The sequence below is a fragment of the Octodon degus genome, unplaced genomic scaffold (assembly GCF_000260255.1).
Source record: "Octodon degus isolate 3935 unplaced genomic scaffold, OctDeg1.0 scaffold00062, whole genome shotgun sequence".
In the NCBI taxonomy this organism is placed as follows: Eukaryota; Metazoa; Chordata; class Mammalia; order Rodentia; family Octodontidae; genus Octodon; species Octodon degus.
The window spans coordinates 1,130,255-1,156,592 of NW_004524638.1; the positions used below are offsets into that span (position 1 = coordinate 1,130,255).

The following is a 26,338-nucleotide window of genomic DNA, read 5'->3' on the forward strand; positions in this document are numbered from 1 at the left end:
TATGCTATAAGAAGCCATATATGATAGCTATATCATATATACGATAGCTATATAAGAAGGAAGGATATATATCTTTTCTCCTTTCCCTCATCCAAGATTTTTTTCCCCTTTCGAGCAGTTTCTTTCCCTTTCACAATATCTATTAAAGTAGATCAGGTAAGACTCAAATGTGGATACCTAGAACAATGGCAAAGGAGCTGGAGAGGAGATAAGTCCTAAACTCCTTTAGGAGGAAGAGTTAACAAAGTCCAATAGCAAAGATTATTTAAAACATGAGAAGTTTTTTTTTAAAATACTCAAACAACTGGACTTACTCTGAAAGCTCCAAAAGAAGATCACTCACAAGGAAGCTGAAAGGTGCCTTTGCATCCTGCAGGCTAACGTGGGAGCGGGCATGGTCTTACCCCTGAGATGCTGCAGTAGGCCTAGCATTGGGGGGGTTCACACAGAGCACCCTTGGGCTCCGCCTCCTTGAGGCCTTACAGATAGGATCAGTAGCAGCCTCATCCCTGCAGGACTGTGAGCTCACCAAGCACTGAGACCATGGCAGCCTCATCACCACTGGTCCTCAGGCCTGGTGTGCCTGCCTGTGGTCCTGCTACTAAAGGGCTGTCGATGAACAGCAGCAGTGTGTTCCTGTGGCTTTCAGCCTTCGTAGACTGTGGCTGTCTTGGAGTGCTGTCTCCCCTTGTTAGCCCCTCAAACTGAGTTGTTTAGGCTGCTACTAAAACAAGACATGGTTTGTGTCAGAGGCTGGGCTGAAAGGACAACCTTTCCAATGATACATTTGAAAGCTGAAGTCAACAGGGAGTGAAAGCCCTTAGAACAGAGATTATGGAGCTGCTGACCCTGAGAGCAATCTCTTCAGTGAGCCAGTTGGCTGGCTGGCTGGCTGACTTTGTTTTAACTTGTAGATGTGATGCCTTTGGGCACAGATGGGTGTCTTAGTTACCTTCTCTTCCCTGAGACACAGTGCACAACATCTGCAAAGTAAAGGAAGAGATTGTGGAGCACGGATTCAGAAGTTTTAGTCTATAGGTGGCAGGCTCAAATGCAGAGATGGCATGGAAGAAAGGCCTGGCACAGAAGACTGCTGCTTGTACCATGGAAGCTAGGAAGCAGGAACAGAAGAGAGGAGCCGGGGAAGGAGATGTACCCACTGGGCACGGCGCCAGCCACCCCCACCTCTTCTGCTTTTCATCCAAATCCACTAAGCCACTGGAAAATACAGCACCCCCTGATCCAATCACCTTCCCAAAGCCCCACCTCTGAGCACATCAGGCCTTTGGGACATTTCAGATTCACACCATAGCAAAGGAGTGTTTTAGCTTTTGTATGTGTACCCTGCCACCCCTGTTCCTCATGAAACCCTTACAGACCTTGGGCTTTGTGGTCTTGCCTTGGGAGCCCAAAAGGCAGAGTGGAAAAAGACTTCTGGCTCCATTTCTCATCCTTGCTATTGAAGAAAGCCCATTGAAAGAGAAGGCCAGAGCATGAGTAACGAGCAAATCAAACGATCAGCTCTCGGTGCAGTCAGGTCCTGGAGGGCCTCCCAGCTGCAGAGCAGAGCACCCCCCACCTCCCGGGGCAGATATGCCGAGTCCAAGCCTGGTTTCCTGAGGATTCCCCGAGGTCAGATGTTTTCTAAAAAGAGCTTCTTAATTGAACCATGAAAGCAAAGAGCATGTTAATGTGTGCCAACCATGCGCACCAGATGGAGAAGTGGAACTGCATGAGCCCCAGAGGGAAAACCCAAAGGCAAATGAAAGGAGAGCTGCTTTTTAACCAAGATACCAAAACAATAAGTTACCTAGGACCAGGGGGAAGAGCAAGGAGATATTGATTTCATCATGAAAGCTAGGAAAGCAACAAGGAATGCATCCCAACACCCCCAGGCAGAGTGAATGGCACCTTCAGCCTTAATACATTTTCAGTAGAAAGTCCTACCAGAATTATTTCAGGTGTTATAAATATTTAAGCAGTTCTCACTCCGCCAGGATTAGATACCAAACTGTTTGTGTTGCCTATAGAATCTGAAGGTGAAAAAATGATGAAGCATCACTTACCGCACATCAACTGCATGCCAGATACTGAGAATGGGCACCTGATGAAAATTGTCAGGCTGTGGAGATAGCTCAGTGGTCTAAGCAGCTGCAGAGGCAAGCTCAAGGACCCAGGTTCAATCCCTGGTACCACGTGCTATGCCAGCCCAGCCCTGGGCACACCAAGCTGGCCACCAAGACCAGGCATGTTGGTGCACATCTATAATCCCAGCAGTGGGGAGGCTGAGACAGGAAGATCACTATGAGTCCGAGCTGCATAGTGAGACCCTGTACCAAATACATAAAAATAAATAAGTAATAAATAAGTGAAAATTATCTCCCTGATACAAATTAACAGCCTTAAGAGGAGAGCTTTGTTAGCCCCACACTATTGGTGAAGAAATTGGGGCCCTGAGAGGTTTCTAACAGGCCTCACATTCTTCAAGTGACACTGCACCTCAGTTCCAGGTTCATCCCACTTGCCATGCTGCTGCCCAAGCTAACTTGGGGCTGGACAAGACTAGGGTCCAGCTTGTCCTGTGTACACTTGCGTATGTGACATAGAACAGAGAAAGAGAAAGAAAGAAAAGTTTAGTAGATAAAGCGATGGTAGGGGCCTGCCAATTAGCTCAGTTGTTTAAGTGCCTGCTTAAGCAAAGGCGGTCAGGCTCAGGATACTGTGGTTCGATCCCCAGATCCTCATGCCTTACCAGACCTGCTCTTAAGGCATCTTGAGCCAGCCAAAAAAAAAAAAATCCTTCTGAACTTTTGAGACTGGGCGTGGTGCTGCGCGCCTGTAATCCCAGCTCTTGGGAGGCTGTAAACAGGCGGATCACTATGAGTCCAATCTAGCAGTGAGACCCTGAACACCCTGTAGAACCTTCCCTAAAATACAAAGAAAAAATAGTGAAGGCCTAGTAGGGGGAGGACTACTGTAACCTTTAAGTACTCCAATTTCATGTCCTGTTACCGTAAGAGGTAAAGGTGGTTTTTAGTTCCTCCTTTTACCACAAATATGAACAGTGATACAAGCCTCTGATTATCTGAGGATGTTTGTGAGTTTTGCTGCATTAGAGTAATGCCAAATGGCCACTCTGTCCTGCTCTGCCAAGGCTGTGTCCCTCGGATGGCAATGCAGTCATGGCTGACTGACAGAAGACGTGGCGGCATTGCTCGGCTGAACTGCACACATCTTTATGGACCTCACTGCTGAGGGCCTGATTCCATGGGCCTTGCTCAAAAAGGAGCAGAGGGCTAGGGAGAGAGCTCAGCAGTGTAAGAACCTGCCTAGGAAGTGCAAGGGCCCAAGTTCAGTCCCTAGTAACACAAGCCATGACAGCCCAGGAACCCTGTGTGGTGGCACATGCCTATAATTCCAGCACTGGGGAGGCTGAAACAGGAGGATCACTACAAGTCTGAACTGCACAGTGAGGCCCTGTACCAATCAATCAATCAACCAACCAATAAAATTTCATTTATTTTTTAATCAATAAAATTTTAAAAGAAACAGACGCCAGAGCCCCTGGCTGCCAAACTTATGTGTCCTTTTCATGTAGGCCCTCGGTGTGTCCCAGATAGAGCAGCAAAGGACATGCTCAGAATCACTCCAGACACCGGAGCATTCAGCTCCATCTCTGCTTGCTCTTCCCTCCCGAATTCTAACTCTTCTGAAGGCCCTTCTAGGGAGGTTACATTATCTGATGGGAGAAATCCAAGCTAGGAAGTCAGAAGGGCAAGTGTTCACCTGTCACATCTGCGTTTACTAGCTATGAGATCTACAGCAAGCTAGTTAGGGTTGCTGAGCCTCCGTTTCCTCATCTGTAATTATGTCCATGCTCTCATTCCATTAATGCTCTTAGGACACAGAGGTTGATCAGGGAAAGAGGCTGGGAAAGTATTCCAGACAGACCCAAGTAGTCGGAGGCATTGAGTCACAAAGCTGCAAGATATTTGCCGAGAGGTAGGGAGAGCACAGGAACTCCAATATGTAGTAGAGATCAAAGCAGAAGTATCATCAGTGCAAAGGGACAGGCCTTGGAGGACACTGAAGGAGCTTCACGCAAGCAGCACATGACTCAGAATCAAGTAGGCTGGTGCAGGGAAAGGACTGGTTCCCTGAACAAGGAGGAGACCACAGTTTTCTTCCTATTGCCATGTGGGGTCTCAGGAAGAGAATGAACACATAAGCTCAGAATCCTGTGTGAGGTCTAAACCTGCACTCCCAACCCAAAAGAAGATGGTGACAACAATACAATAACAGCTCTTTCTAAATTCATCAACTCCTCCCCCGTTTACAAAGTGTGTTTATTTTTTTTTAGGCCCAAAATAGCAAGAAGCAGATGGAGCACTCAGAGTGGTTTAGAGAGAGCCGAATAAAGAAACCAGCTCTGAAGGTGTGGATAGGTGGGCTGGAGCCCTTCCTTATCCCCCTCTTCCTGCTTTGCTTGGGTTGAGGGAAGCGCTTCTGTGCTTGGGCTACATCAGTGACCTCCCGTGCCCTCTGGCTGAGGACCGCCAGCAGAAGTAGGAGGTCAGGGAGAGGGAGAAGAGATACAATAGCAATATTTAGTCCTTTGGAACTCCTTCAAGTCAGCTGTGCTCCTCCACAAATGTTGAAAGATCCTTTCAAGCCCACTGCCTTTCATATCAAATTAATTCACTTCCTCGGGCTCTTCTCATCCCTTTGAGCATGGAAGAATGGCAGCGCTTACTTCCACTGGCCCTGAATTCCTGAAGGATTCCTTAGGATTCCCTCTATTCTGGCCTCACCTTTCTAATTAAGGCCTTTGTATATTAACTCTCCTCTCATTATCTTACTCTGAATGGGCCACCTCTTCTCTGCTGGATTCCAGAGTGCAGCAGCTCAGAGAAGGAAGACAGGGTGAAACCTCTAGGAGTCAGCATCTCTGTGAAGCTCTTTCTACTCTCAAACCTAAAGGGACAAGGAGAAAGGCAGTGACTGGGTTCAGTTAGAGCTACTGTGAACCATGATGGGGAGGACCCAATGGACAGCTACATCAGAGTCTCTCGGTGCAACCAGAGCCATGGCAGGCCAGGGGCTCAGCTTTGCCTCAGTGGAGGCAGACAGGTGACTTAGTGTGCCCAAAGTCATGGGACCAACCTGCGGGAGCTGGACTCTGATTGCCTGGGCTCTCCTCCCTTCTCCTCCCCTCTCCACTCTCCTGCCCTGCCCTGCCCTCCTCTCCCCTCCTCTTATGTACCTACCTGGACTCACTGAGGAAAGAGCTCCCTGTAATTCCTTCTGGCCTATAGGGAAACATTAGGGAGGCAGGGTCCACCTTTCTCGTTGCATATCACATCATCAGATTGACACAACTGAGGAGAGCCATAGCCACTGGCTCTCAAGTCACCAGAGGGGTCACTGTGCTGAAGTCTCCTCATTGCAGTCTTTGTGCCCAAGATGCAAAAGCTTTCACTCCCCATGTGGTAAGCTGAGTAACGCAGATCCTCCTTCCTGAACCACACGGGGTAGATATTTGTCTACATTTTCTGCCTGCAGAGAGGGCGAAGGAGATAATCAGGTCATTTAAAGTCTGCCTCATAGACAGGAGCCAGAGATTCCCATTTTGGCCTCACTTCCAAGCCACACTGTCCAAACCATTATTGCCAGAAGCCTGTGTTTGGGGTTGATCTTCCATTAGCTAGTGATACCTTCTGGCTGCTTCTCAATCCAGTAGGATCTGGGAGAGAAAAAGAGTGATTTTCCTTTCGAGAAGTTTCTTACCCTTTTACTATATCTATTTTACCTTTCAGATTTTGTTTACTCTCTCAGGTTCATAACTCTAGGGAGACAATACATTGCTTACACATGCAGACCTGATTTATTTCACTTCTGAGCATACCCTCTTGTTGCATCCATTTACTTATAAAAGTCTCAAGTGTGTTTTCTAATTTTGATGATCTGACAAGGTCTGGTGCCATCAACTCAATTAGAGAAAAAAGGGGCAGACACAGGTGTAGCTGTAGAGAAGGTACACACAGTTTATACTGCTAGTAATTTGCGGTGTGTGAAAGCTACACAGCAGGAGACACAGTAGTTCAAAGCCAATGAAGAGCTGACCTACAAATAGGAATTTAGCAATTGTCTGCATTTGGGTGTTAGAAAGGCTCAGAGTAAATGAGATGGACCGCATAAAGTTATAAAACTATCACCACGCTGTGTGTCAAGGACAGAAGCATAGAAATCAACAACATTGATGGTGAAATCAAAAGGTTGTGCTATTCTTAAAAGAACCAGGCATAAGAAATGAAAGAGGATGTCACTGATGCGTTTAAGCCAAGACCCAGAGAGTCAAAATCCTGGGCAGTCAACATGCTTAGCTTCACAGTGGTCCAGTAAGGAAGATATGAACTGGCATGCATGGAGTGGGCTTCCCACTTTGTATGGCTGAGATTTGAATGGTGTAGGCAGTAGAGCAAGCTGGGTTGAGAAGGTTGGAAGCAAGGATAGAGAAGGAATGCTCTGTAGTCATCAGTGTCAAAGAACCCAGGGTTTATGTTTTGATCTTATTTTCAGAAGAGTGACTGATGAGATGGAGAGGAGCAACAAATAAGAGGAGAAATAAATAAGAAAGGTTAGCGCTATTGTGGGAGTAAGTTGCTGAAGAAGTTTGTTATGCTTGGGGCAGGTCTAGGGATCAGGTGGAAACGTTGACCTTCAGTTGAAGGCAAAGTGTGTGGTCTGGACTGGAAACAGGAGAGGCTAGCTAATGTGAACATCGACATGTGATGATGATTAAAACAGCTGTGTCGTCACCTAGAGCAACTGTTTTCTCTAAGGTGGGAGACGTAATCGTCCACTGGATGGACTCGAGCACAGGATTAGGGTACGGAGAGCGCTGAGAGTCTGGACCAGTTGTGAGGATGAGCACAAAAAGTAGCTGGCCAAGGGCAAAAGAGTGGGCAGTGGAGCTCATGTCCCAGCCAACCACGTGTGTTTGATGGTCCCAGGATAGAGTATGATAACGCTCTGCCTATGATGCAGTGACAAGAATGCTGTATCACTCCAAATTCTCCTGTTGAGGTTCTAATTTCCAAGGTGGTGCCATTAGGAGATGGGGACTGTAAGAGTTATTAGGTCATGAGCAGGCTTGGTGGCCTTACCAAGAAGCCCCAGAGCTCTGCTTAGCCCCTCCCATCGTGTGAGCACAGCTAGCGTGTGCCACCTATGAGCCAGAAAGTGGACCCTCACTAGACACTGAGTCTGCCAGAGCCTTGGCATCAGATTTCCCAGCCTCTAGAACTGTAAGAAATAAATAACTGCTCTTCATAAGCAACCCAGCCTAAGGGACTTGGTGAAGGCAGCCTGACTGTGTATCTACGCACACGCAGATACACATGCACATATAACATCATTACCGAACCTACCTCTGCTGATCATCTCTGGCTCTCCCCGTGTCTCTCTGTCCAGGAGCTGTATTCTCAGTCCTACGATGCTGTTGGGGTGATGTTTGCCTCCATCCCAGGGTTTGCAGACTTTTACTCTCAGACTGAAATGAACAACCAAGGCGTAGAATGTCTGCGCTTGCTGAACGAGATCATCGCTGACTTCGATGAGGTGAATCTCAGCCTTGGAAGGCACAGTCGCAAATGGGCCTCATTTTCATAAGCACTGTGAGATTCCCTGGAGGAATGACCTTTTGTGGAGTTTGTTGTTACACTTATAGAACTGCAGGCTGCACTATACATGCAGACGCGTAGTACCTGATTTATTTTTTTTTCAAAGTTTTATTGACAAGCAGATAGCAATGAGACAGTTTCAAATCAAATCGGAAGGACAGTTTCAACAAATAATACACTGCATATATTCTTCTTAGTGGTTAATTGCTGTACAAGATGCGGACTTGTGATCCTATTTACAAACACCATTAGAACAAATCATTCTATTCATTAAGAGAATGCAACTATATATCTATCCCAGTACCTGATTTAATTAACAGTCACAATTCTCACCTGAGCTAATGGATGCTTTGATGAACTTATACACTGTAGAATGATTGAACTGAGCCAACTCACTCTACCTTTTACGCTTATCTTCCATTCGCGGTCCCAAGCTCATGAGGATAGAAACTGTACTCTTGCTTTGCTCTTGTTAAGTCCCCAGGGCCTAGCAGAGACCCTAATATGAAGCCAGTTGAAAAACAGTAAGATGAAGACAGGCTACTGAAATCCAAAACATACTGACAAATAAAAAGTAAAAATTCTTCTATTAAAAATATCTGACTAAATGTTGAGGTAACTGGTTTTGCTTTATTTTAAATTCTACTGCATTCTGTCTCCCAAAAGTCTTCACAGGCATATTTTTAAACTTTAATAAACAAAGCAAAGTTGATCTAAATTTATACCTCTCCATGCACAAAATTGGGCATATCTGGGAGTCTTCCAAAAACAGAAGATGGCAGTGCCTGTGATGGCAGACTCGGGTGTTTGCAGAAGGAAGTTGGAAACTGGGTGTCTCAGTTACTTTTCTCTCATTGCTGGGACAAAATACCTGACACCCAAAATTAAGGGAGGAAAGGTTTATTTAGCTCACAGTTTGTGGGGATTTCAGTCCATACTTGGCTGGATCCAAGGCAGGGTGGCAGATGGTAGAGGGCAGTAGTTCATGGAGGAACACAGCAAAACAAAAAGGGTGGAGCAGCGGCATCCCCTCTTTATATTGCCTTCAGGCTATCCGCCCCAGGGTCAAACTTATTTCTGAAAAGGCAACTTTGCTAGGGTCTGAAATGGATGCTGCTAGACCAGGTAATTCTAAAGGGAAGAAGAAAACATTAGGAACCTGGTACACACTTCCTCAGGACCACACCAGAGCCACCTGCAGACAGGAAGAAGCTGAGAAAACATAATGCCCAGAGGCAGAGGGAGAGAAATGGGCAGTTGATGGCATCCAGGGTCTTTGAGCTAAAATATGAACGGTGGAAGAGCTGCTGAAAAACCACATCTGGTGGGTTGTGTCTAAGGGTAAATGTCAGGCACAAAGGCTTCTGAAGACTGTGTACCCAAACCCAAGCTGGAGACTCTCAGTGAAGGCAGATTCAAGTTAGCTCCAGAAACACAAATGGTAACACAAATAATGAACAGTAATAACTGCCTCCTCTGTGACACAAGCTACACACAAACACACATACACACACATGCACGCATGCATGCATGCACGCACACATGCACACATGGGCACAGAACACATCACCAAAACACTGGTCTGTGTTCCCATGGCCCCAACAGAGACCTTAAGCATGAACTCTCTTAACTCCTGGTTACTTTTGAGATATATTTATAGCAAAGTACCTTCTCAACTCTGTCTGGTCCACCTGTCTACTCTCAGAAAATGAGACTCCAAAGCTATTCAGCTCTCAGGAGAGGCTAAGAGTGAGGGAACAGTGAGAAATAAGAGGCCAGAGTTTAGTTTGGAAGCCATGGAGACTTAAACTTAAACTTTGCTCTTCCATCCCGGGCTGGCTGAACAGCTTTCAGCCGGGGCAGTCACGCAAAAGACTAGCAGCTGCTTGGAGTCCTGCTGTCAACACTTACGGAAATTTTCATTTTTGAACAAGGAATTGTATGTTTTCATCTTGCACTGGACCCTGCAGATTATGTACCCAGAGAACAGGGGAAAGGAATCTTAGAGGAAGATTATGATCAGAAGGACCCATTCATTCATCAGTTTGCTGAAGACTTTCCTGGTGTTGACCTTGAAAGTCTTGCATCTCAAGAAATTCCTTTGTCCCAACTAAGCCATGACCACTGGACACCCATGGTGCCACTGAGGAGCACCCAAAAATGCACACTGAAGAAGTGGCATGCAGTCAAAATTCAGAGGACATTTACATAAATTTTTTTTAAATATATTACATTAAAAGATAAAAGACACACTGCCTTCAGGCCCCCCAAAATACTGTCTCTTGCTCCAGATGCCTTATCCCATTGCCGTTGCCAATTCCTGCAGAAGCTCTGCAAGTCCTCTTTTGTGGGTCTCTTCTGATGGCTGCCTCAATGTCCTAAATCTATTCAAAATGTTTTCACAAATGTCTTACAAACAGAAACAGTAGGATGTGTTTGCAGCCACCTTATTCACCAGATCTGAAGCACTGTGACTCCTGGCTTCTCCCCCAAAGTCAAAATGACCCTGAAAGGTAAACATTTTGAATTGATTCAAGACATCCAGGCAATCACAAGAATATAGCTAGAGATTTTCACAGAAGAGGACTTCCAGAAGTGCTTCAGAAAATAGCAAGAGGGGTGGGATAAATGCTCAAGCAAGGGGAAGTACTGGAGAGGGACTCGTGGCAACATAGTGTCCTGGAATAATTTTTAAAAATTAAATGTCAATTATATAGATTGACCACTTCTTGTAAGTCCTAGAGGAGATCAGGAAGTAAATCAGATAAAGCCAGGGGAGAACCTGGAGGGCAATCGCAGAGATAAGGCAGAGAAAAGCTAGGGCCCAGAGGAGAGGGTGTGGAAGACCTCCCAAGGGCCTCTGCTACACTCACATCTGCAAGTGTGCATTACAACCTGCTGTAGCTTACTTGATGCTTAGATAGAACACACTGCACAATGGTATGGCTTTAATTTCAGGTTGGGAGAAAAGTTCAAATCTACATTAGCACCAGTCTTCAGAGCAGGATGCCATTGTCCATGACATGTGGTGAAATCAACCGGAGACACCACAAAGTCATTGAAGGCAAAGGTTATCTTATCAACCTTGCATGCCTAGTGCTTACTCCAGTGCCTCCAAGGTAACAGGAACTCAATAGCAACCACTGAATGAAGAATTGAATGAATAAGGTAATTCTACCCCCAGGCAAGCCATTCTCTTCCTTTAATTAAAGAAGTGTTTCTCCAATTTGAATATATGTCAGCATCATCTGGAAAGTTTGCCTAAGAATCCCTCCAGAGTTGCTGATTCAGTACATATGGGTTGGATGATGGCTTCCCATCTTTGGTGATACTAGTGAGACCACGTGCTCTCAGGCAAGGGTGCAGGACAAGCAAGCAGGACCTTGGAGTCAAGCATCAGGGATCTAATTCTAGGACTCCTCTTAGTGGAGTGACTTAAGCAATAACGTCAGCCCCCATGTTTCTCTTACATAAGATGAACATAAAATAATTACTGGCTCAGTGAAGGCTTGTTAAGATCCTAACGTAAGAAGCTATCCAAATACCACCCAGCATCTGTCCCCAAGGATCATGAGCAATCACCAATTGCTGGTACCTTGTAGATTATTAAATATGTAGGTACTCAATGAGTGATCTATGTATCAGTTGTTTATTGCTGCTGAACAAACTACCACAGGGTTTGTGAGGGAAACAACAAAAATTTATTGCATTACGATTTGGGATCAGAAGTTCTCTCTGGACCTCACTGGGCTAACATCCATGTGTGGGCAACCCCAGTGTCCTCAATGGGTTTCAGGGCAGGATCCACTTACCTTTTCCAGCTACTGGAGACACCTACATTCCTTGGCTTATTGCCTCTTCCATCATGCCCAGCACCACCATCACATCACTCTGACCTCTGCTTCCCCTGCTCTATTTTCCCTGATTTCAAATTTCCCTTTTAACAATCTTTACGACTTGATTGAGCTTTCCAGAAAACCCAGGAAATGTCCCCATCCCAAGATCCTTGACCTAATCGTATCTGCAGAGGAGAGTGTCTTTGCTGTGTAAGGTAACATGCTCATAGCTTGCAGGGACTTCCCAAGGGCTCATCAGGGGGCATTTTTCTGCCTTCCAATGTCACTTATTAAGAAACCAAGGCTTCCCTTACTTAGCATTAAAGCAAAAACTGCAGGTAAAGGTGAAGGAAATGTCATGGACGATAACCACTGTTTGATTTAATCATGCACTCTGCACTCGTTCATTCATTCATTCATTCATCCTTACTATGCTCTAAGCTCTGTCTGGATGACAAGTAGTAAGCATAATAGGCAGCAGTACCTGCCCCAGGAGTCTCACATTCCCATGAGGAAGAAGACAGTGAATAAGAAAACTAGGGCCAAATATTTAAAAAATAAAACATGGAAGGAAGATGAGAACATGTATGTAAAAATGGGATGCCCAAGTCATTGTCTGAGGGAAGAATATTAAGAGGCAGAACAGCAAATAAAAGTGTCCTGAGGGTAAAGCATGTCTGGCTTGTTCTAATACTAGCAGTGTACCTGGAACAGAGCCAACAAGACAGTAAGGAGAAGAACCTTGAAGGTTTCGGGGCAGACTGGCTCTGAACCTGAGGAGTGCCGCAAGCAATTAGAGGGTTTTTCACACAGTAAGACTCATCTGAGGATGCCATCATCTGGCTGCCAGGCTGGACAAGATGAGGCAAGGGCAGGAGCCAGCAGAGTATGCCAAGGGCCCAGCCACAGTCTCAGAGCAGCTTAGACTAGGTCCCCCAAGGAAGTGCTGAGAAATGCTTGGATTCACCATGTTGAAAAGAAGGCCAATAAGATGTGTTGATGATTTGGGAACACTTTGTGCTAGTTCTTCTTTAAGCTATTCAGGTAGCCTTGTTTATGTCAATGATTCATAAAAGCACATCTTCTCCATCAAGAAAATCTGCTCACATTCATCTGGGGTCCCGGCACTTAGCGAGGGCTCAAAAAATCTCTGTTGGTTGGATGAATGCATGACCCTCCCTGAGAAAAAACAGCCTCCTTGAGGACCTGGACTGTCTGAGTTAGCTCTTCATTCATTGTGAGTCCGGGGTCAGTTTGCAGGGCCCCGCCTCCTGTGGGAGGGTAAACACCAGAACTAACACCATTGCCTGGATCTGTTCCAGCTGCTGGGTGAGGACCGGTTTCAAGACATTGAAAAGATTAAGACCATCGGCAGCACCTATATGGCAGTGTCAGGCCTGTCCCCAGAGAAGCAGGTAAGGAGGACTGAATGGACTCGGTCACACCTATGCAGAGCCCACGCTGCGGCCGCATCCCTAAAGATGGTGAAGCCGCCTCCAGTGAGAGCGCTGGGGAGACAATCTGCGACAGTGGACGACAGCCCTTATGTGAAATATGGGTGTTCCCCAGGTCAAGGTCTGCTGGATGGAATTCGGCTGTTTTGTCAAGAAACTTCTAGGCTTTGTTCTGAACCTCACTGTTCACTTGAGCAAATGTCCGAGAGAAAAATGCCCTGATTACGATTTAGAAACGATTCTCACTAAGCGCAGTTTTCTAGCCTGTTTTCGTAATCTTTCATTTTCTCCTTCAAAAGTCATTATGTAATAATATCAGTAATAGTCTCTGCTTTTTGTAGGGTTGATTGAGTGCCAGGCACTAATGCATGGGGACCCTCAGGCTTAATGGATTAATTATCTGAGATAATCATAGGCTCCTTAAACAAAGCCTTGCATGTTCTAAATCCTCAACAAATATGCAATACATGTGAGTCTAAGTTATTGGGGAAGAGAGAATCCCCCTAAACTATTCTCCTCCTGTATGGGCTTTCATTCCAACTAAAGCCCAAAAAATATTCCAAGACTAACTATCTGGCAAGAAAGCCATGCTGGTACACGGTAGCAGGGATCAGAAGCGTAGGGCTCACATTGTTGAAGTAAATAAAGTTCTATTGGAACACAGCCATCCTCGCTCATTTACATTTCATCCTTTTCTCTTTAAAACCAAAACTGACAGTGCTGAGTAGTCACAACAAAGACCATATGGTGTGCAAACCCTAAAATGTTTCCCATCTGGCTTTCTCTGAACCTGCGTGCCAACCTCTGCTCTGCAGGCAGACTTCTCTCACATATGTCATCTCGTTTCCTCTCTGAGAGGTAGTAGGAGCAATTGTGCTTGTGTCCATTTCGCGGATTTGGAAACTGCGCAGGGCACACGGGCTTGCCCTGCACTTTCCCTGGGAGCTTCATAAGCAGAGGTCTATGCAAACATCCCTTCAACAGGAAAGGCAAGCGCTTCAAAAGAAATTAACATTGTTCTTAGAATGGGTAAGCTGCATACACGATCACAGTAGCATCAATATACACACATACACATGCACGAATACACGCACAAATGAGCCCATGCACACCCCAGTGAGCACACACATAGGAATCCCTGTCAGCTTAGCAGACAAGTGCACGTTGAAAGAAGGAGTGCTATGAGCCACACATACCACACTCTCTTGGATGAAACTCCTGTGATCCGTGCCCCAAGGACTCTGATGACTGGGGCTTACGGCCATGAGCTTCTCCTGAGGGACGCTCCGGCGGGGTTAGTGCAGGGTGCCGCCACCGCGGCTGTGCTGCCGTGCATCATGCTCAGTGTCGCTTTTTCTCATTTTAATGCAGCAATGTGAAGACAAGTGGGGACATCTGTGTGCCCTGGCAGACTTCTCTCTCGCGCTGGCCGAAAGCATACAGGAGATCAACAAGCACTCATTCAACAATTTTGAGCTCCGTATCGGTGAGTCGCTGCTGGAATTAGGTGCTCCGCTGAGCCCTTCAGCCCCTCCTACGCATGGCCACCAACCCTGGAAGCTTTTTTGCTGTGAAACGCAAGAGGCTTCCTCTGACCCGACAAGGGCAGCCACGAGTCAGCTCAGATCTTTCTTCCTCTTGCTCAAGATGCGGGAGGCAAGGGCAGAATGCTGACCTGTGTGCAGAAATACAAAGCCACTTATCTTAACAGGGCCTAGGTAGTGGCTAGCATCTCTTCTAAGTGCGTAGTCTAGTATCCCATCCATGCAAGGTCCTTCCCATCCAAGGTCCTCATTAAAAAGGCTGTGATGCTACAAATGGCAGTGACATCCTAACTCATGGTTTCAGAGATTTCACTCTTTGATGAACTGAGGCAAAGGAAGACACACCATACCAAAGAGCATGGTGGGAGAAAGCTGCTTGCTTCATGGAAGCCAGCAGGGAAGAGCATGAGAGGAGGGGCTGGGGAATAGATACAGTCCCCCACGTCCTATCTCCTTGACCCCCTTCTTACAAGTACACCCCACCTCCTACATTTGCATTACATCCCAGTAATGCCATCAAATCATGAATCTATTTAATGGATTAATCCACTGATAAAGTTAGAGACCTCATAAGCCAATGAACTTCTTAAAGACCAACCTCTGAACCCATGACAGTTTGGTGATACTTTAAGACATAAACCATAACTCTGATCACCAAGGACAATGCCTTCAGGCAGGGTCAGGAGTTGGCTCTGGAGCGTGTCAGATACTATACTGAGCCACCGACACAGACCGAGCCTTATAATACATTACTCAACCACAGAACTCACCCTTCTTCAGACTAGGGATATCCCTGTCCAAAGTTGCAACACAACTGTAATCCTTGAGAATGAGCAATAATCCCCTGAGATTTGCATAATTTGCCAATTTCTTCTGCACCTCTGCTACGCTTACCAAAGCCCAATCTGAAATCTCTTGCTCCACTCCATAATCACATTTGATAGATGAGTAAACTCAGGCCCACAAAAGGGACGAGCTAGCCTAACATCACACAGACAGTCATGCCAGAGGTAGCTCCAGGACTTCCTGATTGAGATGAATCACTTTCTGTCTACCACGGTGTAATTTAAAACAACCATAAAACACTGTCCCCACTTATAGACATCCTCCCTGAGCAGCTTTCAAGAAATACCAGTGATGGACTCATCAGATCTAAAGAAAGCCACATACCTTCTCTTTTTGGAATAAAAGTTATATTTTATGTTTTTGATCTGTGAGTGGAATGTTCAGAGCTTATTCCCACATCTTTCATCAATCCTGAATGTCCTTTCTGAACTCATTAGCTACACAATTGAATCAGGAAGTAAAAGAGAACTTTAACCCTGAACAGAGATGTGTTGCAAAGTAAATTCTAAAGGGGTCCCTGGGACCGAGGTCAACCTTTGATTATTGGCGCTCTGACTGCTGGTATCATATTCATTGATATCAGAGATTATAAAATTAATTTCCCAATTGTATTAAGAACCTCAATTTGTTTCCCATCTGCTACCACTGGCTGTCTAACTTCAGGCATGCCTTTGGACTCCCTGAGTCTCCATTCTCTCATTTAAAGGCTGGACGGCACATTATCACCTCCTCCACCTACCTAATTCATAGAAGCTACCTGAACATCAAATGGAATAGAGGCTCTAGGTGCTTTAAAGAGATCGCTCTCATTGTGATTTTTTTCTGTGTGTACACTTCATATACAGTCTTAAACAGAGGAAGCTTTTACTGGGGGCAGTCGTGGCTACTGAATCAAGGCCTCAGCTAACAGGATCAACGACAGGGCAAGAGAGAGACAAAGCTGCTGCTTCCAGAACAAAGCAGGCAGCAAGCTTGTATTGTTTTGTTGGGGTGCGTGAAAGCCCAGGAACTTCCTCTGGCAAGGAAGCGTGTGTTAGCATGTGCATATATAAATGTGTACATGTGTTTGTCTTGCCCCTGCTTGGACTAATTTTACCCAAATATCTGCATGATTCTACTAGGATTCTCAAATCTCTTTTCTTTTTTTTTTAATTTTATTGAGAAACAAATAGCAATGAGACAGTTACAGTGAGGTTAAGCTCAACTGCCTATGTTGTAGGGTAATAATGTCATTAAGCTTCTCATCCGGAGGGTTAACAACTTAAGTTTGTATACCAAAAATTAGAGAAAAGGAAGGGCTGCCTTTCAAGGTCAGTGAGGACTCAGGACATAGGAGAACCTGTACTGTAAAATCATGTAACTCAGTTGTGTCCCAAATTTTCTGATCAAGATTACAGGGCAACAGAAGAAAGTGATCAGTGATGTAGAGTGTGCCTAAGGAAAGTCACATGGAGAGAAAACATTCTCTTAGGCTTTTCAATAGGCCTTCCTTAACTACAACTCTCCAAAATGTTCCCTTCCTGCCCCCTTGTGTCCCTCTATACTAATTGATACTGCTTCTATTGTTTGCTGACATTATATTATCTTTTTTATTTTTGTGGTCTCTGTCCAGAAGAAGGTTAATTCTGAGGGCTATTATGTCTCTTTTCTTTACCATCTATCACCACACAGCAGGTACCTGGTGAAATGACAAAATTCCAACTCTGTTATAGGAGACCTACATGGCCATTAACACATTTAGTGAAATGCTTTCATTTGTAGAAAAGACATCCAGGTATCCCAAAGGAGGAAGCATAGAAACCATCTTTAAAGGCATGTACTAGCCAGGCATGGCAGTACATGCCTGTAATACCAGACTCTGGGAGGCTGAAGCAGAAGGATCACAAATCAGAGCCTAGGTTAGGCAATTTAGTCAGATACCATCTCAAACTAAAATAAAAAGAAGACAAATCTGGTGAAAATAGATAATACAACAGCCATTGTTACATTTTTATTCTTGTTTCGAAGTTACATACCATATGTATTGTTATTTGTTACTTTCTGTCTTTGCTTCTGCTATTTTTTTTTTTTTTTTTTTTTTTGGTTTTGTTTCTACCTTTAAAATAATTTTTTTAAAAAATAGAGCAAAAAATAAAGAGAAGAGCTAAGTATGCAGTTTGGTATAAAGAACATGGCTGTAATCCCTAGTACCATATATATATTTACCAAATAAACTATAGGACTGGGAGAAATTAAGAGTCTAAACAGAGAGAAGGGCAGAGCCAAGGCACCAAGGGGGACGTGGCTGGTGGGTGAAGGAACTGGCACGGGCACTGTGGAGGGGCACACGAGCTGGTGGGGATCAGTGAGGCAGGCAAGTGAGGCAGAACGCAGGCCTGAGAAAGCTGGACAGTGAGCATTAGCCTAGAGGTCAAAGTCGCAGTGGGGCTTTTTGACTAAAAGGTGGTAGAAATGAGACTGGGCCAGACACTGCTCATACATTCTTACCCAGGTGAAGCTCTTCCTGGGGGCAGTAGTGGCCAGCGAATCAAGACCTCAGCTAAAGGGATCAACAGCAGGGCAAGAAGCATGACAAAGCTGCTACCTCCAGAACAACGCAGACAGCAAGCTTGTGTTGTTTTGTTGGGGTGGGTGCAAGCCCAGGAGCTGCCTCTGGCCAGGGACATGGTTCTGTATGATGAAGCTTCTTGCTCACAGATGTGGGCCACCAGGTGGTCGTGGTCAACTCAATCCAGAGGCCACTGAATTCCTGTGCACTTGATGCCACCAATGGGCCCCAAGCCTCTCAGCCCTTTTCTTGGCAGACTCACAGACGATCAGCTTCTTTCAGGAACTTTTGAGTTACTCTTACGGCTGGTGGCATCTTGCATAAATGTCTCGGCTTAGGATGGGCTGTTCAAGAACAAAGAACAGGAAAGGGAGGCCATTAGGAGACCATCCTCGTGGACTGGGGGATAGGATGAGGGCCTGAGTGAAAACAGGCACAGAAAAGATCTGCCTGGTCCTTAGGGGGGCTGCATGGACAGAAGCCACAGACTGATGGCCCCCTGGTCAAAGCTCTGGTCATCTCTCAGGCCACTTAGCAGCCCTGAGAAAACAGTGCTGCTTTGATATCAAACACTTGCTGGTTAGCAGACAATCTGCCAGTGGTTTTACTTACATTACCAAGATCCAAAAAAGTTAAGTAACTGACCCAGACATATCACACCCAAATAAGCTGCTGAAGCAGGACCTGGGCCCCACCGCCCACCTACAGAGGTCGCATAAGTGGTGGGCAGTCTGCCTGCTGGGGTGGCATCTCACTGTCCTCTTCTCCCTCTCACCCCTTGTTCCTTTGGTTCACTCACAGGCATCAGCCATGGCTCCGTGGTAGCTGGCGTGATCGGAGCTAAGAAACCACAGTATGACATTTGGGGCAAAACTGTGAACCTGGCGAGCCGAATGGACAGCACAGGTGTGAGTGGCCGGATCCAAGTCCCCGAGGAGACCTATCTCATCCTGAAAGACCAGGGCTTTGCCTTCGACTATCGTGGGGAGATCTACGTGAAGGGCATTAGTGAGCAGGAAGGAAAAATCAAAACGTACTTTCTGCTGGGAAGAGTCCAACCCAACCCATTCATTCTGCCCCCGAGAAGACTGCCTGGCCAGTACTCCTTGGCTGCGGTCGTCCTGGGCCTCGTCCAGTCCCTCAACAGGCAAAGGCAGAAACAACTTCTCAACGAAAACAACAACACAGGCATCATCAAAGGCCATTACAACCGGCGGACTTTGCTGACACCCACCGGGCCAGAGCCAGGAGCACAAGCCGAAGGCACCGACAAATCCGATTTGCCATAAAAGCATTTTCTTTGTGTTTCTTTTTTGTATTTCTTTTATATATAAAATAAATATACTAATAAAAAGGTTTAATTTTTTTTACAATAAGGACAATTTTGTTGGTCTTTGTATGAGGCAGATGATATGAAGTCCTCTTGAATCACATTTATTTTAATACCCATGCTGCTGAAGCCAACACCACAAACATGTATTGATCACCTTATTTATGCAAATTTATTGACAATGTAAGGCAATAGTAGTTTCTGATTTTGAGAGTTTCACAACTAAATGGAAAAGGGAACATGTAAACAGAACTAGCACTATCAACACTCTATAACAGCCACAAGCTTTGGAATATTTGTAATATGCTCAACCAAGTACCAACTCATTTACATGATGACTTCCAATAACTCTCCCAGTTCCTGAGCATCCCTCTGACCAGCATTTATTGACTACCTCTATTATGCCTGAGCTATCCTGTGCTCCAAATGCATTCTGGCAAAACTATTTCCTCACAGAGCTAATATTCTGGCTGAAGGGTAATATTCTTATAAAAACATGAATAATCTACTCTCAGACATAGGTAGATGCAATAAAGAAATTGCACTTCTGTGCACAAAGGATTTAGCTGAATCACAAAGGAAAGATTTAATTTCAGAGCAAACATTTAGCTGAATCACGAGCGAAGCCTCCTTTGGGAGCATGACTCTGTAGATTAGCCTTGTGAAGGAAATTCACAAGAAGTGGGAATAATAATCTGAACAGAAGGAGCACCAAAGGCAAATGCCCTGGATTGGGATCAACCCCAGTGTGTCAAGAGAGTAACGTAAAATCAAGGGTTGGGGGCCGAGGAGACGGCTCAGTAAAATAAGTGCTTCCCTGGCAAGCACAAGGGCCTGAGTTCAATACCCGGTTCCACCAAATATAAAAAGAAAAAAGAAAATCAAGGGTAGGTAAGCAACCACAAAAGGTCCATTCTTCCTGGGAAGATGGCATCTTGTAATGTTCATCTCAAGACTGCAGGGAAAGCTTCAGACAGATGAGAACACTGAAAAATTTAAGGCACCTACTCAACATTGCATAGTTCATTGTAGAACTGACTTCAGAACTATATTAGTGAATATAAAATATGACTGCCATAACAAAGGTCTCCCAAGGTTAGTGGCTAAAACCATCAAAGTTTTATTTCTGTTCACATACTATTTGGAGTATGGCAAGGGGCATTCCATGCAGTGACTCTAGAAACCAACCTCCTTCCACTAAAACACTGTAGTTCTCTACTCAGTTTTCTACATCCAACCAGCTGGAAACAGGAAAGGGGAACAAAAGAGAGTCACTCAAAGGCTCTGAGACACCAGGACTGGGACGACTTGCCCACATTGCTATTCTGTGCCACTTCACTGCAAGGGTCTTCCTGTGTTTCCTTACTGAAATACAGATTTGCTGTATGTATTGCCTCTGTCACCAGAACTTACATTTGTCTTGTCCTAAAGCCTGTATCTGCAAACACTAAGCTATCACGGGAAAGTTGGCATTTGGAGGTACAAAGTAATGGAAGAAAGATGGAATCCCAGACATTTCCTAAATTCTTGAATCTAAACTATATCCAATTTAAGAGAAACTTAGCTCCAATCTTCACTAGCTATATTTTCAAGGAAATACCTATCTGAGGTGAAACTTCCATGCAAGAAGTGGAAATATCTTTTCTAAAAAATGCAAGACACAGAGAAGGATTTGAGATGTAAGTGTACATTGGACTTCAAACCCTGTTTGGAATGCCTTCTGCTCTTGGAAACCATGTACACTTCAAAGAAGCACATGAGATCCAATAGAATGTGACAAGGACATCAGGCAGAAACCTCTATAAATTGTAAAGTCCACTCCCCAAGCCAGAGGCTGGTATAGCTTTCAGGCTATCAGGTTAGGGAAACCCCAGGGGCCAGTTAGCTCAACCTACTGAAGACATTCAACAAAGATAGATTTCAGCATACACTGAGACTTGGAACCACAGGACAGAGGTTGGGAGCTGAAAGCAAGGGGAAGGCGGATGGTAGCTCAGCAAATAGTGCTAGGGAAAAGATTGGCCTCAGTGGAGGCAGTCAGACCACAGAGTCACAGTGACTAACAGAGAAAACTTAACATTGGTCCTCTGGCCTTGGCACACTCCAAAGCAAGGACCTATTAAAGTCCAGCGACAGTATTGACAGAGACCCCAATAACCAAAACAAGCCTTAGTGAGCTGGATCCAACCCAGGGACAGACTCCTTTACTCAGACCTGAGCCTCTAGACAAAGTCCATGTTCTAGAAGTAAAATGTGGTCCTGGGAAAGATGTCAGGGAAAGACTCCGGTAGGAAATTGGGACGTTGCAATTTGGAGGTGGTGGCTGGTTGTCACAAAGCTACTTCACCTAAAAGCTACTCCGGATATTGCGAGTTGTGGTTTTGGATCAAAATATCCTGCACAGGCCAGCTGATGAGTTCTTGGTAGAGAGCAGGCCATGACAGCACTGCCTTATGGATGGATTTAGCTACTGAGGCATTTGTAGCTCACTAGGCTAGAGAAAAGCAGGGTCTAGTGGAAGGCAATGGGTAAGTGGGTACTAGGGCATGACTTTGGAGACTGTCTTGTCCTTCCTGGTTTTTTTCCTTCGCTGTGCTTCCTGGTTTCCATGAAGTGATCAGCTTTCCTCTGCCAACCCCTTCTCCACCATGATGCTTCGGCTTCACCAAAACCAAACAGAAGCAACAGATCAAGCTGATGATGGGGGCCAGAGATACAGCTCAGTGGCACAAGTGCCTGTCTGGCAAGTGCAAGGTACTGAGTTCAATTCCCAGTATCCACAAAAAGAATAAAAGAAAATGTCTAAGGGGCCGGGGAGATGGCTCAGTGGAGTAAGCACTTCCTTGGCAAGTGCAAAGGCCTGAGTTCAATCCCCGGTTCTGAAAGAAAAAAAAAAAAAAAAAAAAGAAAATGTCTAGCTGACAATGTGTTGAAACCTCTGAAACCGCAAACCAGAATAAAGCTTTCCTCCTCTAAAGTGATTTTCTAGGGTATTTGGTTGCAGCAACAAAGAAGTTAACAGACACACGTTGAACCTTAAGATAAAACAGATACAAGGAAGAGCACAGCCTGGCTCCTGGTGGTGCAGCTTCATTCAGGGATGTGTTGAACAGAGCATCGAGGGGGACAGATGGTGCAGAGAACCTCCATGTGATCGACAAGATCCCCCACCAAGTGGGCATCTGATTGGACCTGTTCAGCCCCAAGGAGCGAAGTTTCTGGCCTGTAGTTCAGCCCATTCACCAGCACATGCAGGTCTGCAGGTTTTCCATGCTGGGAGCAAACAGGCATGCGCAGAATGTGCAGAGCAGCCTGCACTTGGAAAGCTAAGAAACAAGTCGAAAGTCTTCCTGAAATTAAAGGCATCATTCTGTTTCCTTACTCATTTGCTCCACTTCATTCATTTGTTAAAAAATTGAAATGTCAAGTGGTTTCTAGGAAGCTGGCATAATTCTGAAGCCAACACAGCATAGCACTGCAGCCAAGGATGTCAATCTCGTCCCTTGTGAATTCTGCTTAGGAGGTTTGGGATCTGACCTTAGAAATGTCAAGGATGAACTCCTGCAGGGGGAGCAGAGCCTGGAGTGGCAAAAACAAGGAAGGAAACATGGAATGGGGGCTGGTTTAATTTAACTATGTCCAAGTCTAGCAGAATTGCTTTCTTGACAGCCCTGCAGTCTTGATTTAATCGCTTGGGGGATAGTACAAGTGGCAAGTGCCCCTGGGATTTGCCAGCCTGTGCACAGAATCCGTTGGTCCATTAAATATGCACAGCACAGCCAAACAGCAGACAAAAGCGCCTGTGGCATGTACCCAAGGATGGGGTTGGAGGAGCAGCTTCCTCACAATACCATCCAGCCCAGAGGTCACCCTGAGCTCAGTACGCCTGCACCTGCTTCTTCATCACTTCCTTCCTTCTGACTGAGCCACATGAAGACAGCTCTGTCCACTCAAACTAAACATTTTGTCCTATCCATTGTGCAGATGAGGAAACTGAGGCACAAAGAGCTTCAGCTGCTGAAAAATCATAGCCTTGGGATTCAGAAGCCAAGAATCCTGCCCCAGGCAGTGGATCCCAGCAGGACAGGTGAGCAGACGTCCCCACAGGCAGCGAGTGTGCAAATTGGGGAGCAGCCACAAACTCAGGGACCACAGCTACCACGACCATCCAGAGCCACATGGAGGTTATTGGGAAGCTGGTTTGATTAAAAATTCTGAAGATTTAGATTTGAGAAATATGGCAAATGTAATGTACAGTGGGAGACAACCCAGGAATCTGAGGCTCAGTAATTAAACTCATTAATAATGCTGTATCAAAATATTAACATTCATACTAAGTAGAGTGACTGAAGACTCTAAGTAGACGTGCTTCTGTCTGGGTCATGTTTTGACTCCAAATGAGTTCTAAAGCAGACCTCAGCTGAATTCAGAGCATTTGAGACTTTGGACATGAACTTGGTGGTCCACAGCACCTCCGCAGGTGGCTGTGGGGACAATAGGGCAGGCTGCACGTACTGCACACTGCAGTTAGACCTTCCTATGCAGGCTAAAGCTGCTTTTGTTTTTGTTGTTACTGTCATGATGCATGTAGTGATCTTACTTGCATGGTATTCAGTGGCAACTTTTGCCTTTGACTTTTTTGTCTGTGTATGCAAAATTTTATTTGGGGAGTCTGCATTAATTAACAAAAAATGATAGGCAAAAGTAAAGAGGTAGACTCACTTCAAGGGCTGCAAAAGCTTTCCCTTGATTCTTGACCACTCTCTCCTGATTCCGAGGTCCACATCGCCCTGCAATGAAGTGGGCATCTTACAGAAGAACCAGCAGACCAGACCCTGTGGATGGGCAGAGAGAATCTTCCCAGGGCCACAGGGACCCAGATTTCCAGGCCAAACCCTCATATTCTAGCATGTTTCCTTCCCTGAAACTTTTATTCCAGACCATAGGCTTCTGTGACACTCTGGAGGCTGTGTCACCCAGCATTTCCAAGTAAGACTGTTGCTCTCAGACTAGCTATGGGTTCCAAACAGCTGAACCCCATATTTTATTGATGAGTTCTGGGGCCAGGGTGCCCTGCAGAATAGCTGGTATGTCTATTTGAATTATTAACTGCACATCAGTCACACTCTTCCCACTACTCCTACCCCACCTGCTGCAAGATAATGTGATCACCATTCTTTGGGGAAGCATCCAAGTATTGCAAGTTAGAGCCACTTGAACTCTTCTTTATGTTTTAGAAAATACAGAACAGGACTCAAACGCAGTCTGTCTGTTTGGAAATGATCATTTAGCCCATAGTCTTTTTATAATATACTGACCCCTACTATGGCTTTATCACAACAATGAAAACTAACATTTTTTCCATGCTTATAGTTTGCAAAGTCCATTTCCAAATGTGGCCTCAAACTGATGTTCCCAGAAGACAGACAGAGATGGAGAGAGACAGAGACAGAGAGACTGAGAGAAAAAGATACGCAGATTATTACTCCAAGTTTCTGAGAAACTGGGCTCATCCGAAGTAATAAAAATAAACTGCATAAATGTATCAAAACATAGAGTGTTACAGTTGAACAGCACTTAAAGATCATATGTGGGTTAAAGCCTTGATTTCATAAAACTTGCATAAGCCAAACTGCAGAGAAGTTGATTCCTCGCTCTGCTGCGGCTCTGCCACATCAGGGGTGCTCTAATCGCTTTTCCTTCCCTCACTGTAAACAACACAGCTCTGTTCCCAGGAGGACGCTCTGTCCTCCCAGACCCAGGGGCCTGAAGGTGGAGGGGCGGAAGCTGGGGGACCACAAGCCGCTCACGGTGACCTTGCTCGGCTCCTGCCACCTCACACCCAGCACTGCTCCTCACTGCAGCACACAGTACAAAGTTCATCCCCCTCAACAGTCTCAGGTGCACAAGCACTGCCTCACGCTCATGCACACCTGCACCTCACACACATACTCTCTCACACACAAGTGTGCTACTACACACTCTCACATACTTCCACTTTCTCAGTGCTCACACACGCTCACACCCTGCAGACACACTCATTCACATATACACCCATGTGTTCACGCTCTCACACACTCACATTTCCACACACATATCACACATTCAGGTATATGCGCACCACACTTCTCACACTCACAAATATGTATTCTCAGGCGCGCACACACACACACACATGCACCCCTCACCTGCACAAGGCACTCATGCGTGCATTCAGCTTTATGGAAATTTAGGGGAGAGTAGGCAGAGGACAGCTTGACACAGAAATGACAAAATGTCTCCTAATTCAGTGTTCTTCTAGAGCTCCACTTGACCCCTCCTGCACAACTTTGTTGGCCCCAGCATGACTTCAGTATCTTATTTGTTTCAATCCTGCCTTCTCAAAAATAAAAAAAGATAGCTTACTCTATCATTTAAAAAAATTTCTGCCCTCTCTGCTTCTTCTCATTCTTCTCTCCTACTTTTCAAGAGCAAGATCAAGTTCTTCTGACTTTCTCTTGCAAAGTAATTTAAGTTTTCCTGCACTGATTACATAAACAATGCCCAACACTCTATTCTACTCCACAGATACCTCCTGCCATCTGAGCTGGGTTGAGTTCTCGAGGTGCTTAGAAGATCTCCAGAGCACTGAAGCCAAGGCTTGAGGGAAGTAAAGGAGGGACCCAGTAGGCTTCCTATAAAACAGCCTTAGGAGGAGGCAAGCAGCAGGTACGAAGGCCCTGGGGTGAGTCGTGCATGGTCTGTGGCAGAAGAAACAGAAGAGGAGAGGAGATCGGGAAGGTGGCCAGGAACCAGCCCTCACAGGACCTTCTGCTTGTTTGCTTGAGTTCCAGTCAACAGTTCACTTTCAGCTCCAAGCTAATTAGCAAAGTGGTTACCAATTAAGGGCAGATCCTGCTTGCTCTTTGCCACCACCATGAAAGGTTACCCTCTGCCATGTGCCGCTCTGCCTCGGAGCCAGCTGAGTATGGACTGAAACCTCCAGTGACTGTGAGCTAAATCAAGGGCAGCTCCCCTTGAGGCAAGAAGGCTACAGTCTTCAGCTGCCTGGGTCCTGAACTCCCTCAGTGTCTGCAGAACTGAGGGGCACAGTTGCAT

General features: G+C 45.6%; 1 protein-coding gene across 2 annotated transcripts in view; it reads left to right on the top strand.

Annotated features, from left to right (window-relative positions):
• The window catches only part of Adcy8 (adenylate cyclase 8), a 241,015-nt gene extending 221,732 nt beyond the window's left edge, over window positions 1–19,283 (top strand). The window contains exons 15-18 of one of the 2 annotated variants that reach the window (XM_004634413.2): window positions 7,474–7,620; window positions 12,841–12,933; window positions 14,344–14,458; window positions 18,712–19,283. In XM_004634413.2, coding sequence (XP_004634470.1) covers window positions 7,474–7,620; window positions 12,841–12,933; window positions 14,344–14,458; window positions 18,712–19,199 — 843 coding nt within the window. In that variant the 3' untranslated portion in view covers window positions 19,200–19,283. The remainder of the gene's footprint in view (window positions 1–7,473; window positions 7,621–12,840; window positions 12,934–14,343; window positions 14,459–18,711) is intronic. The other variant, XM_012515414.2, reaches the window with a different exon arrangement.
• Window positions 19,284–26,338: the final 7,055 nt, after the last annotated feature.